This window comes from Protomyctophum parallelum (genome assembly GCF_964188405.1).
Source record: "Protomyctophum parallelum genome assembly, chromosome: 20".
NCBI classification, from domain to species: Eukaryota; Metazoa; Chordata; class Actinopteri; order Myctophiformes; family Myctophidae; genus Protomyctophum; species Protomyctophum parallelum.
The window spans coordinates 43,286,044-43,312,850 of NC_139718.1; the positions used below are offsets into that span (position 1 = coordinate 43,286,044).

The 26,807-nt window shown below is 44.7% G+C and overlaps 1 protein-coding gene across 1 annotated transcript; it reads left to right on the forward strand.

Moving 5' to 3' along the window:
• The first annotated feature begins 1,018 nt into the window (after positions 1–1,018).
• pabpc4 (poly(A) binding protein, cytoplasmic 4 (inducible form)) lies at positions 1,019–26,484 on the forward strand. Its single transcript, XM_083791483.1, has 15 exons — positions 1,019–1,784; positions 6,522–6,715; positions 7,365–7,480; positions 10,182–10,321; positions 12,935–13,029; positions 14,307–14,444; positions 14,573–14,668; positions 15,676–15,945; positions 18,553–18,643; positions 19,502–19,594; positions 21,130–21,260; positions 21,803–21,893; positions 23,027–23,157; positions 24,909–25,019; positions 25,952–26,484. The coding sequence occupies exons 1-14, from the start codon at positions 1,589–1,591 to the stop codon at positions 25,008–25,010; spliced, it is 1,884 nt and encodes a 627-aa protein (XP_083647609.1). The 5' UTR covers positions 1,019–1,588; the 3' UTR covers positions 25,011–25,019; positions 25,952–26,484.
• The last annotated feature ends 323 nt before the right edge of the window (positions 26,485–26,807 follow it).

Consider the following 26,807-nt stretch of genomic DNA (forward strand, 5'->3'; position numbering starts at 1 on the left):
TCTACACACGCACAACACTAACTAGATGGTGAATGACAATGATTATTTAGCACATTTCAATAAATGACATCAAATTGCTTGATGCAACAAATTAAGTATTTTGGGGGCACATTATTATTAACCAATACTTTACAGCAAAGCATGATGCCTTCATGAGAATTTATTTTTGGAAAATAAAGTCTTTATGTTGACTAGTTTGAAATATGTCTTGCTACAAATGCATCTCAATGTGGGTCCTTCACATGAACCACAATATTACAAATTATGACTGGTGGAAAAAGTAGGCCTATATAGGAAAAGTATATGTTTATGCAGAATGTCTCATAAAATCTTTTGAAAATGGCAGAACTACAAGCTTGTGAACTTGTAGAATGTATTATAGGGCTTTGAAGTAGTTAACAGTTTTTTGATTGTAATCACAATTACAAACTTGAGTTTCAAATGTAGAGTAAAGAACAATATTTGGATCCGTGTACACAAACATTGAAGATGTGTAAACACATTAAGTGTAAAGACAAAAGTGAGGACGTAAATTGTGATTGGCCAATCACAATTTGCGTCCTTAAGCCTGTTTTTAAAATGTAGAAGTTTTCAGAATTGCAGTACAATTCAAGCATACTCGATACAAAGACTTAACTGTGTGGACGACCCAATAAACCATTAGGGTTCACCTTGTTCAATTCATCAAAAACAGGCTACTAGTACTATGAAGTATGATAAGGGTGCCCCTCACTTCACACGGGTGTGATTTTTTATAGATATATGGCTACTGTAGCCTACCTACTACTGTCCCACCACCCAGATGTCGCTGTGGGGAGCTGGTCAGGGTAGTTGTGACGGTAATGTGCGCTCTCCCTTTTAAAACGGCACGCTCTGTGTGTGCGTGTGTGTGTGCGTGTGTGTGTGTGTGTGTGTGTGTGTGTGTGTTTTCCTCTCCCCTACCCAAGTTTGACCCTGCATGTGTTTCCTCTGCGCACCGCTCTCTCTCTCTCTCTCACTATAAAGTGCCCATGCCTTTCTCGCGCAGTCTCTTTCCCCGGTCACAAAACAACCGTGAGTGTCTTAACTCACCGTTCTTGAAAAACTTAAGAAAAAAAAAATCATAAAAAAATATAAAATCTCCAAAAAATCTTCATAAAAATAAGTACCGTAATATTAAAAAAAAAATACAAATGTAAAAAAAATAGCAAAATCTAATTTTAAAACAAAAACAACTAAACAAGGAACAGGAGGCCTCGGGATTTTAACCGAAGTTAATTGGCGTCTACTAGCCTACTCTACTTTGTAAAGGCAAGAAACCCTTCAGCATATACGCCAAATTATCCCGTAGCCGTATAGGCTATATATATTTTTCTCTCTCAGGCTTGTCATTCTTTTCATTCTTAATTCAACAAAACGCGTGGAAAACCTCTACAGATCGGCGATCGGATCCGTTCATCGGCCGTGTAGGACGGTCACACTTATTACGCACGGATTTTTGGATTGTGGAATAATCGCCGTTTCTCTGGCTGGCTTTCTTTTTTTTTTTTTTTTTTGAGGGGAGGAGAACGAGCGGCGCGTTTCTACTAAATAGTGAAGTCCCCGAGTTATGAACACGGCCACAGCGGGGAGTTATCCGATGGCTTCTCTATACGTTGGCGACCTGCACCCAGACATCACGGAGGCTATGCTGTATGAGAAATTCAGCCCAGCCGGACCGGTGCTGTCCATTCGAGTGTGTCGGGACATGATCACCCGGCGCTCCCTCGGATATGCTTATGTGAACTTCTCCCAGCCCGCTGACGGTAAGGAAGGAATAACAACACACAAGAACATGCACACAACATGCACACATGACATTGATAAATATTCAAGTATCTGTGTTTGTATGCAGCCTACTGTATTATGCGGTCAGTGGCACGGATTATACAGTAGGGGCTATTAAACTGAACAGCAGCTGGAATACAGCTGCTGCATTACATGTTTTGGTTTGGCACTGATTTGACACAGCATAATAGCCTGCTCACCTTGAACAGAGTTGAAAATATGAAACATTAAGTATTGCCTCGTTAATTGTTATCAAATTAATGCTAATTTATGCAACGTTCAAATCAAGTGGCTGTGGCTGACTGGCTGTGTGTGTGTGTGTGTGTGTGTGTGTGTGTGTGTGTGTGTGTGTGTGTGTGTGTGTCACGTACATGGTTGGACGTGAATGTTCACTTCACTGTAAATGCCACTGATGTGATGTCACGTTAGAAAATGCATGGTGAAGGAAAGTCGATTGTTGTCATTTAAAGTGCACTAAAGAGTTCTGCATTGTTTCACAATTTTACAAATATTGTTGTTTACTTCTCTCGCTAAGCCACGTTTGAGACTATATCTACTTTGAGACATGGATGCATTATAGCCAGAGAATGAAGCATGACAATTGTAAATATTTTTAGAGTAACCATTTGACCCATATACAAGTGCATGTCCCAGTTCCTGCATGCTGCAGTATAATGCTAGGATGATGAGCACACACACAGCACAGTTTAGTTTGACATGTATGCTTGACATTGTGTTGAAAACCATGTCCTCTTAATATGAAGGCCTACCATGTTTGTCACCTCACAGTAACACTGCGGTTGTTGTGTGTGCAGTTCAACTTGTATAGCAGTTTCCTGTCAGGCTAACCCAAAATGACCCATTTCTGCTCCTATTTAAAGGGCCACTGAGGGATAATTCTGTAGTGAAATTAATTCCCCTTGCTGCTGTACAGTACAACTACAGGTACACACACAGTAACAGGCACAGCTGAACAATAGCGCTTGTGTTTGTCACCCTGGCATGACATACCGTACCTGCGTGTCTAATGCAACGATAACATGCTTTGTTTAGTTAACTCTCAACCTTGCGTTTGAATCAGATCACGAAACTGAATGAACGCCATTATCGTTCAGTTTGTTTAATGTTCTACAATGTACGTAATTACTTGTCTGCTTGTTAATTACAGTACTACACAGACACACAGCTGCACTGACACAGCTGGTCTTAACTGCCGTGGTATCCATCTATTCTCAGATGTGAGTGTAATGTTGATCGATTCAACATAACTTGTTGGTAGACGTCAATTAAATCCTACACGGGGTCATGAACTATATACAAACAAAACAACGCACTAGGGCTAATATTACGCTAATACAACGCTGTTTGTTGTGATATGAGACTACTAGTCACATAGTCTGGGATTTTGCATATCGTAATATTGTGATATGACATAAGTATAAGTCCTATTTTTATACAGGTACTCCATTTTCAGAAATAACGAGAATAGCCGATCCACAAGCCCCCCCAAAAAACTGACTTAGTACAATATCGATATCAAGGTATTTGGTCGAGAAATCATCAAATATGGTGATATGATTTGATTCCGTCCATATTGCCCACTATAGCCCTATACATTGCACTCGAAGACGAATGTTTTGTTACGTCAGTGCTCTTAGTAGAAGACGGCTGTTTTCTCTGTTTCGGGGGACCATGCCGTATCAAAGCATTGGGCAACAAATGGGCGAGCGCCTTATCTGCAGAGTCTGTCAACCACCACCACCCCTCCAAAAAAAAAAAACTGTTTACACAGCGTGGGGTTTTGTAGCTGTTCTATCAACATTAAACACCTGTCACGTCTCATCTGTATACTCGAGCCCCGTTAGCAAAACCTGTGGCATGACTGGGTATAGGGTGAAGGGTAACAAGAGACAGAGGGAACCAAAGAGAGACCATTTGTTGGCAGTTTTTTAGAGGTACAGACATGGGGGGGATGGTAGCGATTTCATTGGGTGTTACACGAAGCTATGTCGTGCGGTTATAGAGCAATGCTAAGCTGAAAACGCGTATTCATAGTCTACAAGTCTACACAAACTATAGACGTGTAGTCTGGTCCATAGCTCTAATGCGTTGCGTTAGAGCTATGGACCAGAGCTAGACGTGTAGATAGTTGTTCCATAGGTTGTATCCGTTCTGTACTCGGCTAAAACTGATTTGTGTCTACTAGTACTAGTTGATGTGAGGCCTCCAGTTTTCATATATAGACAAGCGACTATTGTCCCAGCAGGTTTATTATCATTTATTTTGGATTCAAATGGTGCCACATATAACTGTAAACATGATTTTGTAAGATGTGGTGATTTTTTGTTGAATGTGTCTCTCTCCACTACATCAATGGCAGTGCATGCTCACGCAGCTCACAGTGAGTCCATGCCAGCACATACCTCTCACATGACAGGACCCCTCTCTAAATATAGATCCTCTTTCAGGCAGCCCAAAGTTTTGCCTGTGCATTTACTATTATATAGTATCTAAACATTTGAAGTCTTAATACAAGTCTAGATGACAGGCATGGTTTGGTTTATCAACTTATCATCAGGGGGTTTTGGCATGCGCTTTGCTGTGATCCATAACTTTGGTTCTGACTTCTTACATGATGAAACGAGAGTTTAACATGATGTTAGAACTATCAGAACCGTCGTCATTGTGTTGCTAGTTGAAGTCCGTCTGTGACCTTTGTTGTATTTTCTTGGATCAATCTTAAACCAGGAAGCCCTATAGTCAGAACCTTCCAGAGCCAGGCCCACATCATGTTTGACTGTCATCACACGCACCTTCTCTGGAGCACATGGGTTGTGAAAAGTACAATTGCAGGCAAACTGCTGATGCCAGCAGACACAAGGCAGCTCCGTTTTGTTTACCAGACATTTTTAGCTGGAAAGCCCTGTGTGTGTGTGTGTGTGTGTGTGTGTGTGTGTGTGTGTGTGTGTGTGTGTGTGTGTGTGTGTGTGTGTGTGTGTGTGTGTGTGTGTGTGTGTGTGTGTGTGTGTGTGTGTGTGTGTGTGTGTGTGTGTGTGTGTGTGTGTGTCAGTCACTGTGGAGTAATCGAACAAAAGGACGCTCACTAGTTGGCATTCGTGCCCAGATGGACAGAGAGAGAAAGAGAGAGCGCGCCATACAGTGTAAAGAGAGCAAGAGAGAGAGAGAGAGAGAGAGAGAGAGAGAGAGAGAGACACACAGAAGAATAGGACTTGATAAAGTAGTGTGTTGTTACAAAAAATAATCACACTAAACTGGGCTTGGAAGAGAATTGCTAAGTTAGTACTATATGGATCACTATAGTGTTGTATATCTTAGACAAAAAGTTTACGATTATTTATTTCCACACATATCCCCAAAGCTTTGTCCAGCCTTTGTATAAGGCCTGGCTGGGCAGCATACTGCAGCCCATCATGGGTGCCCTGAGTTGAGTGAGAGGACCATGTGCTCGCCCCCCCTGCGCAGCTGCCCCGACACTGACACAGCTGCTCCGTGCCGCATGGTCTAGTCCTGCCATACCGTGTTTTACTATATACCCAGTCCCACGTGTCTCTCGATAAGGGCCAGAAATTGGGATTCACCGGCATGCCCACAGCATACACAAGAGCGCCAAGTCTTTTGTGTGACATTCCACAGTTCCACTGCAGCTTTTATCTCCTCAGATGTAGTCTGTGTGGAGGACGCCACACCACACGTCTGAATGTTTTAGTTAAAAATCAAAGAAGAAGCTGTGGTATGATTTCATTAGTTTGATCACCGGTGACTAGTTTAACCACCTAAACCCTGGCAATTCTATTTTGGGGACGTCGAAAAGATTAACCCGTTTTGGCCTGACGTAGACAGTTTAAAAAATGTCTTCTAAATCCTGACGGTTTTCTGTCGACACATTTTCACGTTAAAAAATAAATAAATAGCAGACCTACAAGCTCGTAGCATCTGCTATTTTTCAATAGCTAAATTATAACAATGTTTAAAACACCAAAAGGGGTTCCTGTCCCAAAATGGGTTAAAATATAATAATTACATATACTTTTTCTATTTCAAAAGTAGCTCACAAATCGTCAAGATGCGATGCGTTGTGAGATCTGTAGAAAAGAAGACATCTGGGGCTTTAAAAACTGCCTTAAAAATCCATAACTTTCATATCCTACCCAGGTTTTCGAACGTGGGAAATGTCTACCGTTGAGCTAATAATACTTAAACATTTGGCAGAAGATGAGTTGCATTTTGAGCAATACATTGCTGTCAACCAGCAGTGGTCCTAGCCGATGACACACATTTCTCAGAAGAGCAGGTCGATAGATCAGCGCTATACTACAACCACCTCCCCTGCACAGTCAGTACTTGCATTGTACTGACTGTTGCCAAACATCTGCTATAGTTTTAACCTCATTGAGCACGTTCGTACACGCATTAAGTTGTTAAGATGCAATTAATATGTTGGTGGGTATAAAAGTGTGCAATGCATAGGCCATGAGTGTGCATATCACTGATAGAGATACAGTTTGGTAACTATATCTCTGTCAGTGCACTGTCATCTGCAACCAAGTCTTCGTTGACAGTGACACCCTTCCTTACCTCTGTGACTTACTTGTGTACATTTTGAATTCCAGACGTTTAACTTAACGTAACAGACTATCTTCTAACGTTGATTCTTTTACTTGATTAAAACACGCGAGTTCTTTTTCCCCCCCCAGCGGAAAGAGCCCTGGACACCATGAACTTTGACGTGGTGAAAGGGAAGCCGATCAGGATCATGTGGTCCCAGAGAGACCCCTCCCTCCGGAAGTCCGGGGTGGGAAACGTGTTCATCAAGAACCTGGACAAGTCCATCGACAACAAGGCTCTCTACGACACCTTCTCCGCCTTCGGGAACATCCTCTCCTGCAAGGTATACGACGACCACCAAAACGCACAGCGGTCACTGAGCGGGCCACAAACGCTATACAGGTCCACGGGGTTTCTCAAAGTGGGCGCTGGTGAGCCGGATAAAAGTTGGTTCGGCTCTGTAGAGCCTACAATGTGACGTCATTTGAGGTTCGGGGGGGGGGGGGGGGGGGGGGGGGCAAAAGATGCGAAAAGATGTTTTATTTACCAACGTTTCGACAAACTGTTCGTCGAAACGTTGGTAAATAAAATGTTTTTTTGGCATCGGGACTACGAAAAGGACCCCCAAATTGACACTAATTAGCCCCCCCATTAGAAAATATATGCCAAGGAGGACCCCCATAAGAGAAGACTTTCACGGCTCTAGCATTCTCAACCAGTGTCATTTCACTGGTTGACCCTAACGGGTCCATTTGGTTCCATTTGTACACTCTCAAGAGTTACAGACCCATACAGGGTATACATTTGGTTCCAAACTATCATTTTGCTGGGGACCACCCTGGAACTCTCTCAAGGACCCTTGGGGGAACCACTGCCATAGAGGAGATTCCATCATTGGCTCTTCGTGAGGGAACTTACCGTATAAGGTAGTAATGCTCCTCCTTTGTCCTCGTGTGTTAGTGACGTCGGTCTCGTCCTCTCTCCGGCTCCAGGTGGTCTGTGATGAAAATGGCTCCAAGGGCTACGCGTTTGTTCACTTTGAGACCCAGGACGCGGCCGACCGCGCCATCGAGAAGATGAACGGCATGCTTCTGAACGACCGCAAGGTGTGAGTATCCAATCATCCCAATCAGCCGAGGGGGAGCGGTTTCGGGGGGGGGGTGGGGGGAGGAGTGCTCCTCGAACCTTCCATTGTTTTAACTCTCAGAGTGTCCGTTTTAACCCCATTCTGACCTGAGATCAGATTCTAAAAATGTCTTCTACATCCCGACAGTTTTCAATCTGACCTGAGATCAGATTTGAAAAATGTCTTCTACATCCCGACAGTGTTCTGAAAAAGCTATGTTTCTATGTCAGTCGTTCTTCGATTTTTCAAAAGATAGCAGACCTACAAGCTCGTAGCGCGCCACTCGGTGGCGCGCTATGAGCTTGTAGATCTGCTATCTTTCAATAGCTAAAGCATAGCACAATGCTAACACCAAAAGGGGTTCCCGCCTAAAATGGGTTAACCACTTAGACTCTCTAATCTTAGTAACACGGGCCCCCCCCCCCCCAGAATCTGGATACTGGGGTTCAAGTGGTTAAAAAAGTGTCATCCCTTGTTTCAGCGTCTGGTCCTAACTATCGCTGGTAAAAGAAAATGTAATAAACACATCAATAAATAGACGAGAAAAACAAGGAGTGGTGGAGTTTCCCTCAAGGTGCATATAACCACATGACATGTCAATGTATGGTCTCGAAGAGTATCAACTACAAAGACAACGCATGACCTTTAAATTATCATGCGAAGGCGTTGCTTGCCAACAATAACTAGCTTGAACGTCAGTTCCCTGTTGGCAGGCGACACCGTCACACTGTGGCACTACTTGCATTAGCAGTGAGTGGCAATGGTCAGTACAACTTTGGCTTCATGGCGAAGACGCCTGAACTGCCGTATGTGTTTCCGTCAGACTGACATGAGATGTGGTTAGAAAACGGTCTAGTGTCTATATGTACTGTAACTTGTTCATCTGTTGTCATACCTTATTGTGAGTCTTGCATTGTTGTTGAATGATAAGGGTTTGTGTGTGTGTGTGTGTGTGTGTGTGTGTGTGTGTGTGTGTGTGTGTGTGTGTGTGTGTGTGTGTGTGCCGTGTGTGTGTGTGTGTGTGTGTGTGTGTGTGTGTGTGTGTGTGTGTGTGTGTGTGTGTGTGTGTGTGTGTGTGTGTGTGTGTGTGTGTGTGTGTGTGTGTGTGTGTGTGTGTGAATAATACAACTAACCAGCAAGAGTTCTTACTTTGAGCAGCTTTGAAAACGGGCATAACAACAAAAGAGCAGGGGTCATCAATACAATATTGACGTACACGGACACATGTATTCGTGGCAAAGACTTGCTGTGGCAATTTTTTGTTCTTATTTCTTTTACACACCATTATAATGTTCTTACCTGGATCATAATACCCAATTATTGAATGTCGAGAGTATCCAGGCTTTCTTCAGAATATGATTTACTACGACTACTCCCAGCAGTCCACTAGTACTAGTGGTTCTCAAAGGTTATATTTGCAAGGACCCCCTTAATTCTGAGAGCGTACCAACGGACCCAAATTGACCCGTCATCTGAGCACTCTCAGAGTTTCAGATCTGTTATGGTCATTCAGGGCTGTAGCTCTTTAGGCATGTATGTCTGTGAATTTCTTTTTGCGAACGCAGTGAGCCACTTACTATGACAGCAAGGGCTGAATGTCTGTGTGTGTGTGTGTGTGTGTGTGTGTGTGTGTGTCACGCTGTTACACCACCCGACCGCCACCAGAGGGCGCAGCTGTAGCACACACACACACACACACACACAGGGCGCAGCTGTAGCACACACACACACACACACACACACACACACACACGAGCTGCGTTCGCTTCCCGCGTTTGCGCGTCTTACTTGTATATATAGTGACAAAAGTCTCCACCACAATCCAGCTTGGCGATGATGACCCCTGCAAAAGACAGACACCTCCTTGTATCTTTTTTCCCCCTATCAGATGTGTTGTTTTTTTGTGTGTGTGTGTGTGTGTGTGTCCATCTGTCCACCACCATGCCGGTTCGCCTGCCTCAGAGTGTGTGTGTTTGTGTGTGTGTGTGTGTGTGTATAACCAAGCTTGTGTGTTTTAGTGACAGATGGAAAGCAGGAATGCATACTGGATGGCGGAGTGGGAGAGGTCGTCGTAGCAAGGTATATAAAGACCATTTGGTCGTCCTCAGCTTTCCTTTGTCCTGCGGGCCTCTTTCCCTTCATCCCCTTCCCATCAACCTCCTCCTCACCAAGTCTTGGACCAGGAACTATAAGATGGTCGCCACTCACTGTGCTCTCCCTCTCTCTCTCTGTGTATAGCATGCCTACTTATTTGCCTGCCTCCGGTGATATTTATTGTTATTAACAACAGCTACGTGGTCGTTCATCGTTTTCTTTTTTTTTTTAATCCTGCAGTCTCGTACAGAGTTGTGGCTGTGAATGTCTCGTGAATGTTGTTTGTCCATTATTTGTTTTTTATTTCGTTTTATTTGATTTATTCGCAAACGGAATGGAAGCACATGGTTGTAAAGCGGTGTTGGGCGCGGTCAGGTCTCCCTCTGTGTCAGTGTGGTGAACGCCTAACCCGCCGCATCGGATGCCTGGGTTTAAAGCTAGACGGAAGTCAAGAGAGATGAGTTCTGGGTCATCGTGCTCTTGTTGTTGTGGTTGTTTTGTGTTTTGCTCCAGACAGTTTTTGTCTTTATAATTCTGTTTTTGTAAGAATGTGCGTTTGCCCTCTCTCTTGCCCCTTATTCGTCTTCAGGTTCGTGGGTCGTTTCAAATCTCGCAAGGAGCGCGAGGCGGAGCTGGGGATGAAGGCCAAGGAGTTCACCAACGTCTACATCAAGAACTTTGGCGACGACATGAACGACGAGAGGCTGAAGGAGCTCTTCGACAAATACGGTAAATTGAAGGAACATTTTTTGCACCCGCATTATTTTTCACCATCATTCGCAGCACCGATACGGTTGCATGCCAGAGTTGATTTTGTCGATTAATACTAGGACGAAAAAAGTTCGTCGACTACCTTTTTTCACTGACAAAAACTAAATGGAAACGAAATGAAAACTAAGCCATGATGACTAAAACTGAGACTAAATATCAACAAATAAAAACTAGACTAAAATGCAAGGAAGGGACTGGTGGACAAGAGATCCAGTATCCAGGTCTTAACTTGGTTGCATGCTGAAAAATAGCAGCTGTGAGCTTGTAGATCGGCTATTTTCAGCAAGTGTAAAATCTGCCATTACGACGGCATCAAGGCCATTTAGCCTGGGACCCCCTGGAACTCCCTCAAGGACCCCTGGGGGTCCCCGGACCCCACTTTGGGAACCACTGGTCTACGCTCTCTGTGCTCTAATAGTGACACTTAGTGGACATTTTAAGCAGTGCGTTCTCCTTAAAGGCACGTAAGTGACATTGTTTTGTTAGAACGGAAAGGCTTTTGTGGACACGGTTAAAGTGCTATGTTCAATTTTTTTTTCTTTTTTTTTTTCTTTTTTTTTTGCGGCTTACGCCTTTTATTGATTTTTGAAGGGACAGACAGTAGGCTGACAGGAAACGGGAGAGAGATGGGGGGATGACATGCAGTAGAGGCCGTGTCGGGTCCGGGAGTCGAACCCGCGGCACACTGCGACTGGATTACCAGTCCGGTGCCCAGACCGTTACGCTACGGCCTGGGCCTATGTTCAAATTCTAATCATTGTTTATCCAATAGCAGGGGTCTCCCTCCCCATCTCAACAGCCCTTGAAAGAGAAAATTAATGGGTTGCCAATTTGATCCAATCAAGAGAGATTATCAGGAGTTCCAGATCCTGTTTTTTCTGCTCGTTTCTTTGCGTCATCACTTCCAATTTCACTTGTTTATCGATATAATCTGTAGTGTAATCAGAATCGGCCATAAAAATACCATATCGGTATCGGATTGGTCTCAATATAATACCGATTATTTTCACTCATATTGATGACGCAATAATAATGTGACCGTCAATGGCTACATTTGTATACTCATCTCATTCAGGAAAAAGAGTATATTCATCGATTGATTGAATACTTTTTTTTAAAACACTTTGGGCCAAGCCCCTATAGGGCCTATAGGCTTGTTTCCATTGTGGTTCCTCTGTTTAACCCATTCTGACCGGGCACCCATTTTGGTGTCAGCATCATGTTATGCTTTATCTATTGAAAAATAGCAGATCTACAAGCTCATATCGCGCCACCGAGTGGCGCGATACTAGCTTGTAGGTCTGCTATTTTTTGAAAAATCGAAGAACGACTGACATTTTTTAGAATCTGATCTCAGGTCAGAATGGGTTCATCAGGACCAGTGTGTGTCCGGCGGAAACCTCGTATGAATCTGATCTCAGGTCAGAATGGGATAATATTGGAATCGGTCAGAATCGGCATCGGCAGATATGTCCCTGCAAATGATTCATAACCGTGCACCCCTACTTGTTCATCCAGCAAACCTGTATAAGTTCTCTCTACCTGATTGGATAAAAGTGGTATCCCGACTTGAAAATGCATTTTCTGTTGACTGTAAAAGACGGAGAGACAGAGAGACAGACTCCTGTTAGTGAACAAACACTGCAATGGTCAGAATATTGAGAAACAATAAAAAAAAAACATATAAGCAGTAATTATAACAGATACAACAGTAATTATATCAGTCGGATTAGATTTGTCTGCAAGTGAAGATGTGAAGGAATGCCAGTTCTCTTTTGGGAGGTTGTTCTGTGGACAGTAGGGCTGTAACTACCAACGGTGTTGATTTTGACAGCATATAGTCAAAATCATAATCATAGTCTTTTGAATAGTTTGCATTTAGTTTTACACATTTTAGATTTTAGTCGACTAAATCTACAGTTGATTCAGTCGACTAAAATGTATTTCGGCGGTGCCGTCGTAATTTTACATTTGTTGAAAATAGCCGATCTACATGCTCACAACGCGTCGCAGCGCGACAGCTATTTTCAACATGCAACCAAGAGTAAAATTACTTATACTGTACTTACTAATACTTAGTAATACTGGATCTCCTGTCCACTAGTCCCTTCCTAACATTTTAGTCTAGTTTTTTTTATTTGTTGACAAAATTGTCAATAGATTTAGTCTTAGTTTAGTCATCATAGGTTAGTTTTTGTTCACGTTTCCATTTCGTTTTTGTCTGTGAAAAAAAAAAAATCTTTGTCATAGTATTAGTTAACCCATTCTGACCGGGCACCCATTTTGGTGTTGGCATCATGTTATGCTTTATCTATTGAAAAATAGCAGACCTACAAGCTCATATCGCGCCACCGAGTGGCGCGATACGAGCTTGTAGGTCTGCTATTTTTTGAAAAATCGAAGAACGACTGACATTTTTTAGAATCTGATCTCAGGTCAGAATGGGTTCATCAGACCGGCGGAAACCTCGTATGAATCTGATCTCAGGTCAGAATGGGTTGACGAAATCAACACGGGTAATTAGCGCTAGCTGAAACGTCGTGAAACGCTGTTCCTCTGTGACGTCTGCAGGTAAAACCCTCAGCGTGAAGGTGATGACAGACCCCACTGGCAAATCCAGAGGCTTTGGATTTGTGAGTTACGAGAAACACGAAGACGCCAACAAGGTAATTAATGTGCAACAGCTGCAACGGAGTCATGCATATTAGCTTGTCCCCGTCAGGCCGAAGGCGTGGCCGAGACTATGTCTTCGGCTTTTCGCCCCCTTGTCTGTCTCGGTAGGTCCGATCGGCATGAATCTTCGCATGCAAAAACCTCTGCCCAAAATGTTTCACGCCGGCCTGTTAAAAGTTTCTAATTAGCCCTTCGCTAAATCCCACCCCGTCAATGTTATTTTGGAATTTGCATGGCTGTGTTGTTGAACATATACACGGCTTAACGTCGAAAAAGTTACACGACTCACCCGCCCAGGTGATGGCAATAATACTAATGAGCGTAGTCTTACCGTCGTTAAAAGTTGATTTCTCCCTCTGTCATTTTCTCGTATTTCTAGTTCATTTAAAGATGGAGTGCCACCATTTTTCCAGTTTTTCACGTGTCTATGAGGTGACAGTACTTCATTAGACACCCTGGAGTCGTTTAATGATGTATTCCCTTTGTATTTAGGGTTTCTTCCTGGAGGCTGAACCCTTGACAGTCAAACGGGCCAATGAAATAAACAGCAATATAGTGACATCACATATTCAGCCCCTCCCCTAACCCCCCCCCCCCCCCCCCAACTACAGCTGTGGGTGCGGCTTCAGTTCAGGTGGATTCCCCCACCCATCACCACCCACCAGGCAAACCAGGCATACTTAATGAACTGGTGGGCGTGTCCACATAAAAACAACATTTGAACTAATACTGTACACTTTTTTGAAAAAAATATACCTCCTTATATAACAATAAGACCTGATGATCATGTTTTAGGGGAAAAATCACGGCACTCCATCTTTAAATAATGTCATGCAAATGTGTCCAGTGCATAGCCTAATACTGCAGGCCTGGTCGACTAGATTTAGAAGACATGTTGACGCTCTTGCTGCTGAAATGACCGATTCTTTATATGGAGAAATCCCATCATTTAACATGCATCTCTAGGGGGGGAGAAGGACAGCTTAACCCATTCTGACCGGGCACCCATTTTGGTGTCAGCATCATGTTATGCGTTATCTATTGAAAAATAGCAGATCTACAAGCTCATATCGCGCCACCGAGTGGCGCGATACGAGCTTGTAGGTCTGCTATTTTTTTTAAATCGAAGAACGACTGACATTTTTTTAAATCTGATCTCAGGTCAGAATGGGTTTAATCAGACCAGTGTGTGTCCGGCGGAAACCTCGTATGAATCTGATCTCAGGTCAGAATGGGTTAACCCTGCGTGTTGTTATGTTCCCACCCGCAGGCTGTGGAAGACATGCACGGCACGGAGCTCAACGGTAAGACCGTGTTCGTCGGCCGCGCTCAGAAGAAGATGGAACGCCAGGCGGAGCTGAAGAGAAAGTTTGAGCTGCTCAAACAGGAGAGAATCAGTCGCTACCAGGTCGGCGTGCAGGCTGCAGGAATACATCGTTGTTTGTTTTGGTGTTTTCTTTTTAAAAACACAATGAGAGGTGTAATCGAGTGCAAATCACGAACCATGTCTGGGTTTTATTTTTTATTTTTTTTCAGGGAGTTAATCTTTACATCAAGAACCTGGACGACACCATCGACGATGAGAAACTGCGCAAGGAGTTCTCTCCGTTTGGGTCCATTACAAGTGCTAAGGTGTGTAATGACGTCATAACTCCGGCATGTCGCCATATCGGGCGTTCTAGAAATCACAAGCCTTTTAGGCTACCTTGACCCATTCTGAACGGGAACCCATTTTGGTGTCAGCATCACGTTATGCTTTAGCTATTGAAAAATAGCAGACCTACAAGCTCGTAGCGCGCCACCGAGTGGCGCGCTACGAGCGTGTAGGTTCTGCTATTTTTGAAAAATCTAAAGAACGACTGACATTTTTAGAATCTGATCTCAGGTCAGAATGGATTAATCAGACCAGTGTGTGTCCAGTGGAAACCTCGTATGAATCTGATCTCAGGTCATTCTGGTCAGAATGGGTTGACCACAGTGATCCTGGTGCCAAGATGAGCCTAAAGGCCTACATGCTCTAATTCAGTGGTTTCCAAACTGGGGGTCTAATATATTACATAAACAATCACACCCGTCATCATCACACGTCATCGTACATCATTTAATTCTGGCCAATCACAATTTGCGTCCTCACTTTTGCCTTCGATGGTTGTGTCTACACGCGTTTGTCTTCAAATGTTTGCGTTTACACACTTTTGTCTTCAATTGTCTGCGTTTGCACATGGACCCTCGAAGCTGGACATATAGGAGGGGCTAGCGGCCCTCGGAAAATAGGCAAACATATTCGCGAATAGCCGATCTACAAGCTCACATTGAACTGTACCGTCTGTGCTTTTTTGGCAAACTGTTAATAACCCATTCTGACCGGGCACCCATTTTGGTGTCGGCATCATGTCATGCTTTAGCTATTTAAAAATAGCAGATCTACAAGCTCATATCGCGCCACCGAGTGGCGCGATACGAGCTTGTAGGTCTGCTATTTTTTGAAAAAAATCGAAGAACGACTGACATTTTTTAGAATCTGAACTCAGGTCAGAATGGGTTCATCAGACCAGTGTGTGTCCGGCGGAAACCTCGTATGAATCTGATCTCAGGTCAGAATGGGTTAATAAAGCATTCACTCAATCAATCTCTTCTAGGTGATGCTGGAGGAGGGTCGCTCCAAGGGCTTCGGCTTCGTGTGTTTCTCGTCCCCGGAGGAGGCCACGAAGGCGGTGACGGAGATGAACGGCCGCATCGTGGGCTCCAAGCCGCTCTACGTGGCGCTGGCGCAGCGCAAGGAGGAGCGCAAGGCCCACCTCACCAACCAGTACATGCAGCGCATCGCCGGCATGAGGGCCATGCCCGCCAACGCCATCATCAACCAGTTCCAGCCCGCCAGCGGCTACTTCATGCCCGCTGTGCCACAGGTGCGTGCGTGTGCGTGTGCGTGTGCGTGTTGTAAAAGGATGTTGCTGCTGCTGCGAGGGTGAGGTCTATAGCCAACACCAACTCGGGATTCCTGGATCGCTGCCCTCCACAATTTCCTGTCCAACATCAGGTTCTTGAGCTCTGCGGTGGTGTCAGCCAAGCTGTCGCGCCGCAGCACGTCTACATTAGGCGGTACGCTTCTTTCCCCTCCTGGATTTGCCATGGAGAGGCAAAGCTGGAGGGGCAAAGGGTATTTTTTTAAATTATAAAAATACATTAATATATATATATATATATATAAAATATTCCAGAGGAGAGAAATGGAAATATCATGATTTCTTTATTGTAATTTTCCAAGTCAGGTGTAGTCTTTTAACAGCTTGTGTGCCCAAGACGTCCACAGACATCCTGGGAATTACCCGTATGTGGTACCCAAGACGTCTGTGGACGTCTTTGCAAAACAATAAAGAAATATTTTTTAATAATAATAAAACTTTATTTGTATAGCACCTTTCATGACATGAAATGCAGCTCAAAGTGCTTTACAGAGCAATGGAGAAAGAAAAAATAATAAGAAAAGCAAGGCAACGACATTAAAAAACAAGCAGTAATGCAATACAGTGAGGACATGAATAACAAAAAATAAAAGATCAATTAAAAGCAATGTTGTAGAAGTGGGTCTTGAGCTGTGCTTTAAAAATGTCTACAGAGGCTGCCTGACGAAGGTACAGTGGGAGCTTGTTCCATGCCGACGGCCCGTAGAAGCAAAAAGCTGCTTCCCTGTATTTTTTAGTTGCCATTTTTTTAGGCAAAACGAGCAGGCCAGCAGTGGAAGACCTTAGGGGGGGGCGGTTTGGGACATATTTAGGCAGGCAGTCATGTAGGTAGGAAGGTGCGAGACCATTGAGAGCTTTATACACAAGTAAAATAATTTTAAAATCAATCCTAAAAACAACCGGAAGCCAGTGCAGTGAATATGTAATATATTCTCTCATCTTAGTTCCAGTTAAAACTCTGGCTGCTGCATTTTGGACAAGTTGTAATCTGTCAGTTGTTTTCTTAGGCAGTCCTGAAAAAAGTGCATTGCAGTAATCATTTTATATAAACCCATTCTGACCGGGCACCCATTTTGGTGTCAGCATCATGTTATGCTTTAGCTATTTAAAAATAGCAGATCTACAAGCTCATATCGCGCCACCGAGTGGCGCGATACGAGCTTGTAGGTCTGCTATTTTTGAAAAATCGAAGAGCGACTGACATTTTTAGAATCTGATCTCAGGTCAGAATGGGTTCATCAGACCAGTGTGTGTCCGGCTGAAACCTCATATGAATCTGATCTCAGGTCAGAATGGGTTAAAAAAAAAGATGTGTTGTGTGGGCACAAAAGGTTTAGTGCCCAAGGCGTTCCCACACGACAGGGCCGTTGCTAGGGAACGCCTTGTGCAGCGCTCTCTGACATGTTTTGCCCATGTGCGCAGCCGTACACTTCCTTGTTTACGGCCCGACAAAACTGTATTCTCTCCAAATCTACGGCGCTCTGCATGGCTTTGATCAGAACGGCGATGTTTTATCTGTCCTCCTTTCTGACTCAACCAAGCATCTCGTTTTGGAATATTAACGCTTCTAAAGAGAGATCAGATGAGGTAGCGCGAGGTAGTAATGGAGTAAAGGAGACGTGGGAGTAGACATGGGAGAAGACCTGAAGAGGCGGCTGTTCATAGCTACTGTGTAGTCAGTACTGATGTATGGGGCCGAGACATGGACAGATCACAGTACAACAGGAAAAAGCCCTGGATGGAGTCTACACAAGAATGCTACGAATGGCACTAGGTGTCAACATGGACCGAGCGCATCAGAAATGTGGACCCCTATGGGGACCTACCACGCGTCACGGACAAAGTCAGAGAGAGAAGGATGAGACTGGCAGGGCACTGCGCCAGGCACCCATGACTTGAGGCAAGTAAATTGACCCTATGGGAGCAAAACCACAGGGCAAAGCCAGGAGGGGAAAGAAGCGTACCACCTAATGTAGACGTGCTGCGGCGCGACAGCTCGGCTGACAACACTGCAGAGCTCAAGAACCTGATGTTGGATAGGAATTTGTGGAGGGCAGCGATCCAGGAATCCCGAGTTGGTGTTGGCTAGACCTCACGCTCGCGGCTACTAACTAGTATTGGAACATTATAACCTCCCGGCCCTCTACTAGCATACGGTTATGCACAAGCACCACATTGTCCTGTCGGCTTTTAGTGGGAGACAATGAGACATGAAACAAGGCATTTATTGAGAACAAGGCACAGATGTGCAAAATGCAAACGTGGAGCAGCACCCTCTGGTGGGCTGACTGACAATAATGCAGTCAGCCTCATTATGATGGCTTTGCACTGAAAAAAGAGAACCTAAGAAACAAAACACTGTCAGCAACAAACGGAAAGACATTGTTAAAGTGTGCGAGTTTGTGAGTTTGTTTGTGTGTGTGTGTGTGTGTGTGTGTGTGTGTGTGTGTGTTAAAAAGGTAAAACATAATGAGACAACGCAGGTCTGGCAAATGAAAGTATGATTGTAATAAAAATCACAATATTAGTTTTCTTTTTTGTCCCCCCCAGGCCCAGAACAGAACCACTTACTATGCACCCAATCAGATGGCCCAGATGAGGCCCAACCCCCGTTGGCAGCAGCAAGGTGGGCGGGGCCAAGGTCAGTGAGATCATGTGACTTTTGAAAAAGAATCTCTCTTTGACATAAACCAACGTGCGATGTGTTCTAAACCAGTTGTTTTCAACACTCCATATCAAGGTCCATTATGTATTCGCGCTCGAGCCACGGAAACACCATTTGATGGGATTTTAGCCTCTCAGATCCACAACTTTTTCTTTCGTTGCATAAGATTTTGTCCACAATTCTTCACGCTGTATTGATGTTGGTACCATTAGGAGAGGTAACGGGCAAACGTTGATCAAAATAACAAGTCTCTGAATGTGTAGACTTCTTGTAAATTAAGTTAAAGATCTACCGGTAATAAGGGTCCATTTGGTTACCAACTCTCCGTCATTTAGCTGGGGACCACCTGGAACCCCCTCAGGGACTACCGGTGGTCCCCGGACCACTGGTTGAGAACCACTGTCCTAAATAGTATAATATTATGGTATTTTAATGCCCTCTGAAGCCCTATTTATACTACACCGTGCGGAAATACTATAGCATGTACAAAGCTCACAGCGCGCTGTTGTGCATGCGACACATGCGTTGTGCATGTGTGTTTTAATTTAGAGCATTTTATATACGTGTGCAACAACCCATTCATAAACCACGTTCAACGTTGGCGTCCCTATTTTGAGAATGTCATGATAGGCGAACATTTTCAAACATTTTCTGTATTTGCCCTCGAGCAAAATAGTGAAATATTGATCTAGCTCGCCATCGTGACATAATGTTCGCTTGCAGATCCACAATGTTTGCTCTGTTAGAAATCTTATTGTATTATTGCTATTGTAACTGTATTTATTTTTTGCCACACCCCTATGTCTTTCTGAAATGACGCCGCTGCTCCCAAAGGATTCCAGGGCATGGCGAACTCCTTACGCCAGCCAGGTCCACGCGCCAACATGAGACACATGGCTCCCAACAGCACATCACAAGGCCCAAGAGGTGTGTATCTGCGGCAGTTTCCCACTCGAATGCTCGAATTCACACCAGCAGGCAGTGTTGATTTCTAACCGCTCTGGTTTCCCTCTTAAGGGCAGATTCACGCTATGGTCCCGGTGTGCGCACTCGGGACCAGATCGTTGGCAGATGTTGTGGTATAGTGGGAATTCTTGCGTATACCGTTCCCGGATCACCCAACCCGTTCCCGGGAACCGCATGGAGGTAGTCTCGGGAGTGTCTCCACGGATTCGGATCGACCTCGATGTGAAGGCGTTGAATACATTTGAATGAAGTGTACTCGGGTGGCTTCACAAACGGTCTGTAGAAACCAATGAGGCTATACAGTCTATCTGTGGTGTTTACAAAGCCTTTGAAACGCCCGCCTTCGTTTGAACGCCCGGTCCACGCTTTGTCGGTCCAGGCCACGCTTTGCTGGCTCCTGCTGCAGCAGGGAAAGCAGCGGTTGCTCGTAAAACGTGGAAGTGGCATACCGCTGCCGGTGTGAATTTGGGTATCTGTGAGATTCAGCTATACAATCTATAAATGTTGAAGTACTTTATGATGAAGTATACTTTTTCCTTCCATGTAAATCAATTTGTCATACAAAGTTTATGCAAACTATGTTTGTTTTTTTAAATGGGATCGCATTGATTATCAGCTGGTTACAATTTACAATTTACAATTTAGGCATTTAGCAGACGCTCTTAATCCAGAGCGACTTACATTAAGCAAGAACAAAAGCATGGGAATACATCACATGAAAAGCATTTATCATGAAACATGCGTAAGCTAAGAAAGTAACAGTGGAATATCTATATAATGAAACTATACATACACTATACATATAAACTATACATATTTACTACTATGCTATACATATGTACTATGGCGTGTTATGACTATATACAATGCAATTATAGGGCTGTCTACATAACATGCTATAAGTCTGTGTCAAATGCTATCTAAGTCAACAGAAATGCTATCTAAGGGGGGTGGGGTAAGTGCTATGGGCCATGATGGAGTCTGAAAAGGTGGGTTTTCAGGCTACGGCGGAAGATTGGGAGTGATGCTGCAGTTCTGACTGCAACGGGAAGTGCATTCCACAGTTTTGGAGCCAGAAGGGAGAAGAGTCTGGGACGGGTGGAGCGTTGTCCCGGCGTTTTTAGTGAGGGTACTTCCAGCTTCCCTGCGATCTGAGTGCGCGGGAGGGTTCAATCATACTTGCAAGATATGGGGGAGCCATACCTTTGGTTGCTTTGAATGCCAGCATCAGAGTTTTGTGATGGCCTTTTGCTCGGCAGCACCGCGCCTGTGGAACAGCCTCCCCCATGGACTTGAGAGTGCCGCAGACTATTGACTCTTTTAAAACAGGCCTGAAAACGTTCCTGTTTCGGAAGGCTTTCTCGTGTTAAATTGTTGTCGTTTTTTGCACTTGATTCTTTTTTTGATAACCCTGTTTTTAACCTTCTGTGATGATTGATTATATGTTTTAACCATCATAGCATGATATGTGCTCCTTATCCCCTCCCGACCTCTAGGTGCTGGCCAGACCATGGGCCCGCGCCCCTCTATGGGGGTCCCGGGCCCCCGGGCCATGCCACCCTACAAGTATGCCACCAGCGTCCGTAACCCCAACCCCCAGGTGGTGCAACCCATTGCCTTGCAGCAGGTATGTACTGTATGTCTCAACCCCTTTTGGTGTTTTAAAGCATTATATACTTTAGCTATTGAAAAATAGCAGATCTACAAGCTCATAGCGCGGCACCGTGTGCCGTGCTATGAACTGGTCTGCTACTTTTCAAAAATCGCAAAAATGATGATTACATTTATTTCTTGATCGCCTCTTGTCTTGATTGTTTAAACATGACGTCATGGGGACGTAGCCTATATGATCGATAACAGGCTTGATAAGCCCAAAGCTTATTGATAACGGGTACTATATAAGCTTGTTATTAGGGTATCAGTTATCGAGCTCCATTCCTAGCTAACGCCCTCATTTTGGAGGTGAACTATCCCTTTTAAAGAACAGTCACATAATTCATTTCTTCCTCAATGTTCAATATAAATCATTTTTCTTGTGGTTTTCCCTCCCCCTCCTCTTCCTCCTCCTTCTCCTCCCCCTCTTCCTCCTCCTCCCCCTCCTCCTCCTCCTCCTCCTCCTCCTCCCCCACCCTCTCCCCCTCCTCCTCCCCCTCCTCCTGTGCCTTCCAGACTCAGCCAGCCGTGCACGTGCAAGGCCAGGAGCCTCTCACGGCCTCCATGCTGGCTGCCGCGCCTCCGCAGGAGCAGAAACAGATGCTGGGTGAGAGTTATACAAAGTACAGTACATTACAGGGGACGTATATTACACTAGGACAGTGGTGTTCAACCCTTTTCACATCAAGGTCCATTCTTTATTCTGCATTTGAGCCACGGAAAACACCTTTTGATGAGATTTAGCTAGCCTCTCACTCAGACCCAAAACTTTGAAAATGTTGTTGTCGTTGGATAGGATTTGTCCACAATTCCATGCTGTGTTGATGTGGTGATGAGGTAGCCATATAGTAAGGGCATTTTATCAGGTATTTGACCAATCTGGGAACTAAATCGTTACCAAGAAATTTCTTCACCAATGTGTTTCTAAAGGTGTCTAATAACATGTACTAAAAGTTTGAAATTCAACTCCTGTGGGAAATTGAGTTGTTAGCATAATATGTGACCATACATCCTATATAAAGAAAAAAAGTCCAAATTTCATCATTCTTTCAGTAGCATGTGACATTATGAAACTAGGGGGTTTTCATGATTCTGAATCCATTCCAAGCATTAGTTTTGCACAAAAACACTCCTTGAGAGGAAAACACAAACGTGATGAGGTCAGCACATTTGGTCAAGTGGATATGGCCTAATTTAGCCCAAGGAGTGTTTTTTGTGCAAAACTAATGCTTGGAATGGATTCAGAATCATGAAAAACCCCTAGTTTCATATGTCACATGCTACTTAAAGAATGATGAAATTTTGACATTTTAGCCGATCTACAAGCTAACAAGTGCGCTTGTATAGCTTCTATTTTCCGATTACACCACCCGAGCACAACCAAACATAAAATGACTTGTCTTTTAGTTCTACTGGATCTCTTCTCCACTATATGTAGTCCCTCCCTACGTATTTAGTTTTGGTTTTAGCCCCCATAGCTTAGTTTTCATTTAGTTTTCGTCCGTGAAAAAAAAGTACCGGACACACATTTTTCGTCATAGCACAGGAATGTACAGTTCAATGCATGGTCTGCTGAGAGGATTTAAACCCCACGAAAGCCTATGACTTGTTTGTATTGGGGTCCTTCATATTCAATTCATAGGAAACAAAAGTTAACAAAGATTTCAGTCGTGAGCTTGTTTTCCCCTGCTTTAATCCACGCGTGTGTCTCTTGGTGTTTTGTGTGGCGCGTACAAACAGGAGAGCGTCTGTTTCCTCTGATCCAGTCGATGCACGCCAGCCTGGCGGGCAAGATCACCGGCATGCTGCTGGAGATCGACAACTCTGAGCTCCTGCACATGTTGGAGTCCCACGAGTCTCTGCGCTCAAAGGTAGGCTCACCGCCACGAGTCTCTGCGCTCAAAGGTAGGCTCACCGCCACGAGTCTCTGCGCTCAAAGGTAGGCTCACCGCCACGAGTCTCTGCGCTCAAAGGTAGGCTCACCGCCACGAGTCTCTGCGCTCAAAGGTAGGCTCACCGTCACGAGTCTCTGCGCTCAAAGGTAGGCTCACCGCCACGAGTCTCTGCGCTCAGAGGTAGGCTCACCGTCACGAGTCTCTGCGCTCAAAGGTAGGCTCACCGCCACGAGTCTCTGCGCCCAAAGGTAGGCTCACCGTCACGAGTCTCTGCGCTCAAAGGTAGGCTCACCGCCACGAGTCTCTGCGCTCAAAGGTAGGCTCACCGCCACGAGTCTCTGCGCCCAAAGGTAGGCTCACCGCCACGAGTCTCTGCGCCCAAAGGTAGGCTCACCGCCACGAGTCTCTGCGCTCAAAGGTAGGCTCACCTTCACGAGTCTCTGCGCTCAGAGGTAGGCTCACCGCCACGAGTCTCTGCGCTCAAAGGTAGGCTCACCGCCACGAGTCTCTGCGCTCAAAGGTAGGCTCACCGCCACGAGTCTCTGCGCCCAAAGGTAGGCTCGCCGCCACGAGTCTCTGCGCCCAAAGGTAGGCTCACCGCCACGAGTCTCTGCGCCCAAAGGTAGGCTCACCTTCACGAGTCTCTGCGCTCAAAGGTAGGCTCACCTTCACGAGTCTCTGCGCTCAAAGGTAGGCTCACCGCCACGAGTCTCTGCGCTCAAAGGTAGGCTCACCGCCACGAGTCTCTGCGCTCAAAGGTAGGCTCGCCGCCACGAGTCTCTGCGCTCAAAGGTAGGCTCACCGCCACGAGTCTCTGCGCTCAAAGGTAGGCTCACCGTCACGAGTCTCTGCGCTCAAAGGTAGGCTCACCGTCACGAGTCTCTGCGCTCAAAGGTAGGCTCACCGTCACGAGTCTCTGCGCTCAAAGGTAGGCTCACCTTCACGAGTCTCTGCGCTCAAAGGTAGGCTCACCGCCACGAGTCTCTGCGCCCAAAGGTAGGCTCACCGCCACGAGTCTCTGCGCTCAAAGGTAGGCTCACCGTCACGAGTCTCTGCGCTCAAAGGTAGGCTCACCGTCACGAGTCTCTGCGCTCAAAGGTAGGCTCACCGTCACGAGTCTCTGCGCTCAAAGGTAGGCTCACCGTCACAAGTCTCTGCGCTCAAAGGTAGGCTCACCGCCACGAGTCTCTGCGCTCAAATTAAGACACTCTTTTGTTGTCGTTGAATACCATCTTGTCCACAATTCCATGCATGCTGTGTCGATCGAACAGTCAAATGTTGATCAAAATAACAATTCTTCTAGATTCTCTAATTGTGTAGACTTCTTGTACATTTAGTGATGAAGATGTCTTAACGATAATTGAACTCTTCAGTCACTGGTCCATTTGGTTTTGTTTAAGGTTTTCAAGTGTTAAAGGTCTATGCGGGACCATTTGGTTACCAATTCTCCGCCATTTAGCTGTGGAACGCCTGGAACTTCCTGATTGAAAACCACTGTGTTAACCCATAATTTAGCTATTGAAAAATAGCAGATCTACAAGCTCATAGCACGCCACCGAGTGGCGCGCTACGAGCTTGTAGGTCTGCAATTTTTGAAAAATCGAAGACACTTTTATAATCTGATCTCAGGTCAGAATGGGTTAATAATGAAACTGTCTGGATGTAATAGACATTTTTAGAGTCTGATCTCAGGTCAGAATGTGTTAATGGGTTGTGTTGTTGTGTAGGTGGAGGAGGCGGTTGCAGTGCTGCAGGCCCATCAGGCTAAGAAGGACGCCACGCAGAAGGTCAGCGGCGTCACCACAACCACGACTGCTGCTACCTCCTGATGTGCAAGGGTGGGTAACTTTGATGATGGAGAGGCCCACTTTATCTACACACACACACACACACACACACACACACACACACACACACACTCCAGAGGGCCACTATATCTACACGCTCACTCCAGAGGGCCACATTGCATATATACATACTGTCGGGCAGAACTTTTTCCATGATTAATGCCATACTTCTACGTCAGACAAAAGTATAGCAAAAATAGCCCATCTACAAGCTCAACGCGCGTTTTGAGCATGTAGTTTTGCTATTTCAGCAATTTTTGAATTATTTTTTTATATTTTTGAATTGGAATCCTGAAAAGTCTTTTTTTTTTTTTTTTTTTTTTTTAATGCATTTAGTTGTACTTATTTACTTATGTTAACTTTATGAACTTAAATACAAATACATTGCACATACAATAAAAGTGTGTAATACTAGTCATTAAGCTACTAATATAGAATTAAAGCATGTTTGCATGTGTTCAATCAATCAATAATACAGTATATCAGTTTTCCGATATTAACCCTCATTAAGTGAAGGTGAGCGCCGCCAGTTGCCCAGGTATATGGAGTGATTTATTTAACCTGGAATCCAGACTGACTCGCTAGAGTCAGCGCTCGGTCATTTTGCGTCGCTTCCCAGCCTGGGAAGCTTCCGCTTGAGCCTAATTTCCGAACGTCACCCGTTGCGTTCATAGGCACGTCATTTGCTGATTGCAGATCACAGTACCAATCAGAATCCTCCGTGCCTGTGTGATCGAAGCCGTCCCCTTTCAAATAGGGAAGACTCCCAGACTGAGAGGCGAAGTGAACAAAGCAAAACGCTGAATGTAGCGAATCGGTCTAGATCCCTAGCCCTAAATGACAAATGAAACCAAATTTGGTTCCATTTGTACTACACTCTCACAGTTATGGGAGTCAAGTAAAGGTTTTGTTTGTTGTTTCAGGAGGCGCACAGGGAGAGAAGGACACGGCACTGCACTGTCCCCAGTCACCAGTCACCTCTATGGGGAGAGAGGGACACTGCACTGGCCCCAGTCACCAGTCACCTCTATGGGGAGAGAGGGACACTGCACTGTCCCCAGTCACCAGTCACCTCTATGGGGAGAGAGGGACACTGCACTGGCCCCAGTCACCAGTCACCTCTCCAACAAAATACACACACACACAAAAAAAAATAAGAAATAAAAAAACAATTAACCTGAACATTTTGGAAAATATTACAGTACTTAATTTTCTTAGTTCTGTAATAGTTTTAAACTGAATACCAAAAGCAATGATGCAAATTGAGGGGCTTCTCTCTCTCATTTTGTGGCTAAGGAAGGAGAGACCCTTTTTCTATCTATGGAAAATGAGTCTCACTCTTATTTCTTTTGTTTGAAAGATTTTAGTTTGATTTGATTTGAATTGCTGGATTCCTCCACCCCATCATGTTATCATGGATGTGTGGTATTCTCAATAAAGGGATGATCAAAGATAACACCTGTTTGATTTGTTTGTGTCCTTAGTTTTAAATTGTGACGCCGCATCTTTAGAGCATGCTTATTTATTTTAATTCTCACATTTTTATCCCAGGATTTTGCAACACCCAGTGTCAATTATCTACACTACACTTCCTCTGCCAAACTGGGGAGGGCAGCAGACTGACCTCATGCTTCCTTCTTTGCATGAGGAGTCCAAGCTGCTTCCTTTCACCTGGCGGGAGAGTTTCCCCGGCAATATTTTTTGATTGTCCATGGGTTATAGGCCTACATAACATAATATATACATAACATTTAGAAATATTTTCACATTAAGATGTAT

Coding starts and splice junctions, on each gene's coding strand:
- pabpc4 (XM_083791483.1), top strand. CDS start 1,589: ATGAACACGGCCACAGCGGGGAGTTATCCGATGGCTTCTCTATACGTT. Junction 10,322..12,934: donor GGAGCTCTTCGACAAATACG/GTAAATTGAAGG, acceptor TGACGTCTGCAG/GTAAAACCCTCAGCGTGAAG. Junction 15,946..18,552: donor TCATGCCCGCTGTGCCACAG/GTGCGTGCGTGT, acceptor TGTCCCCCCCAG/GCCCAGAACAGAACCACTTA.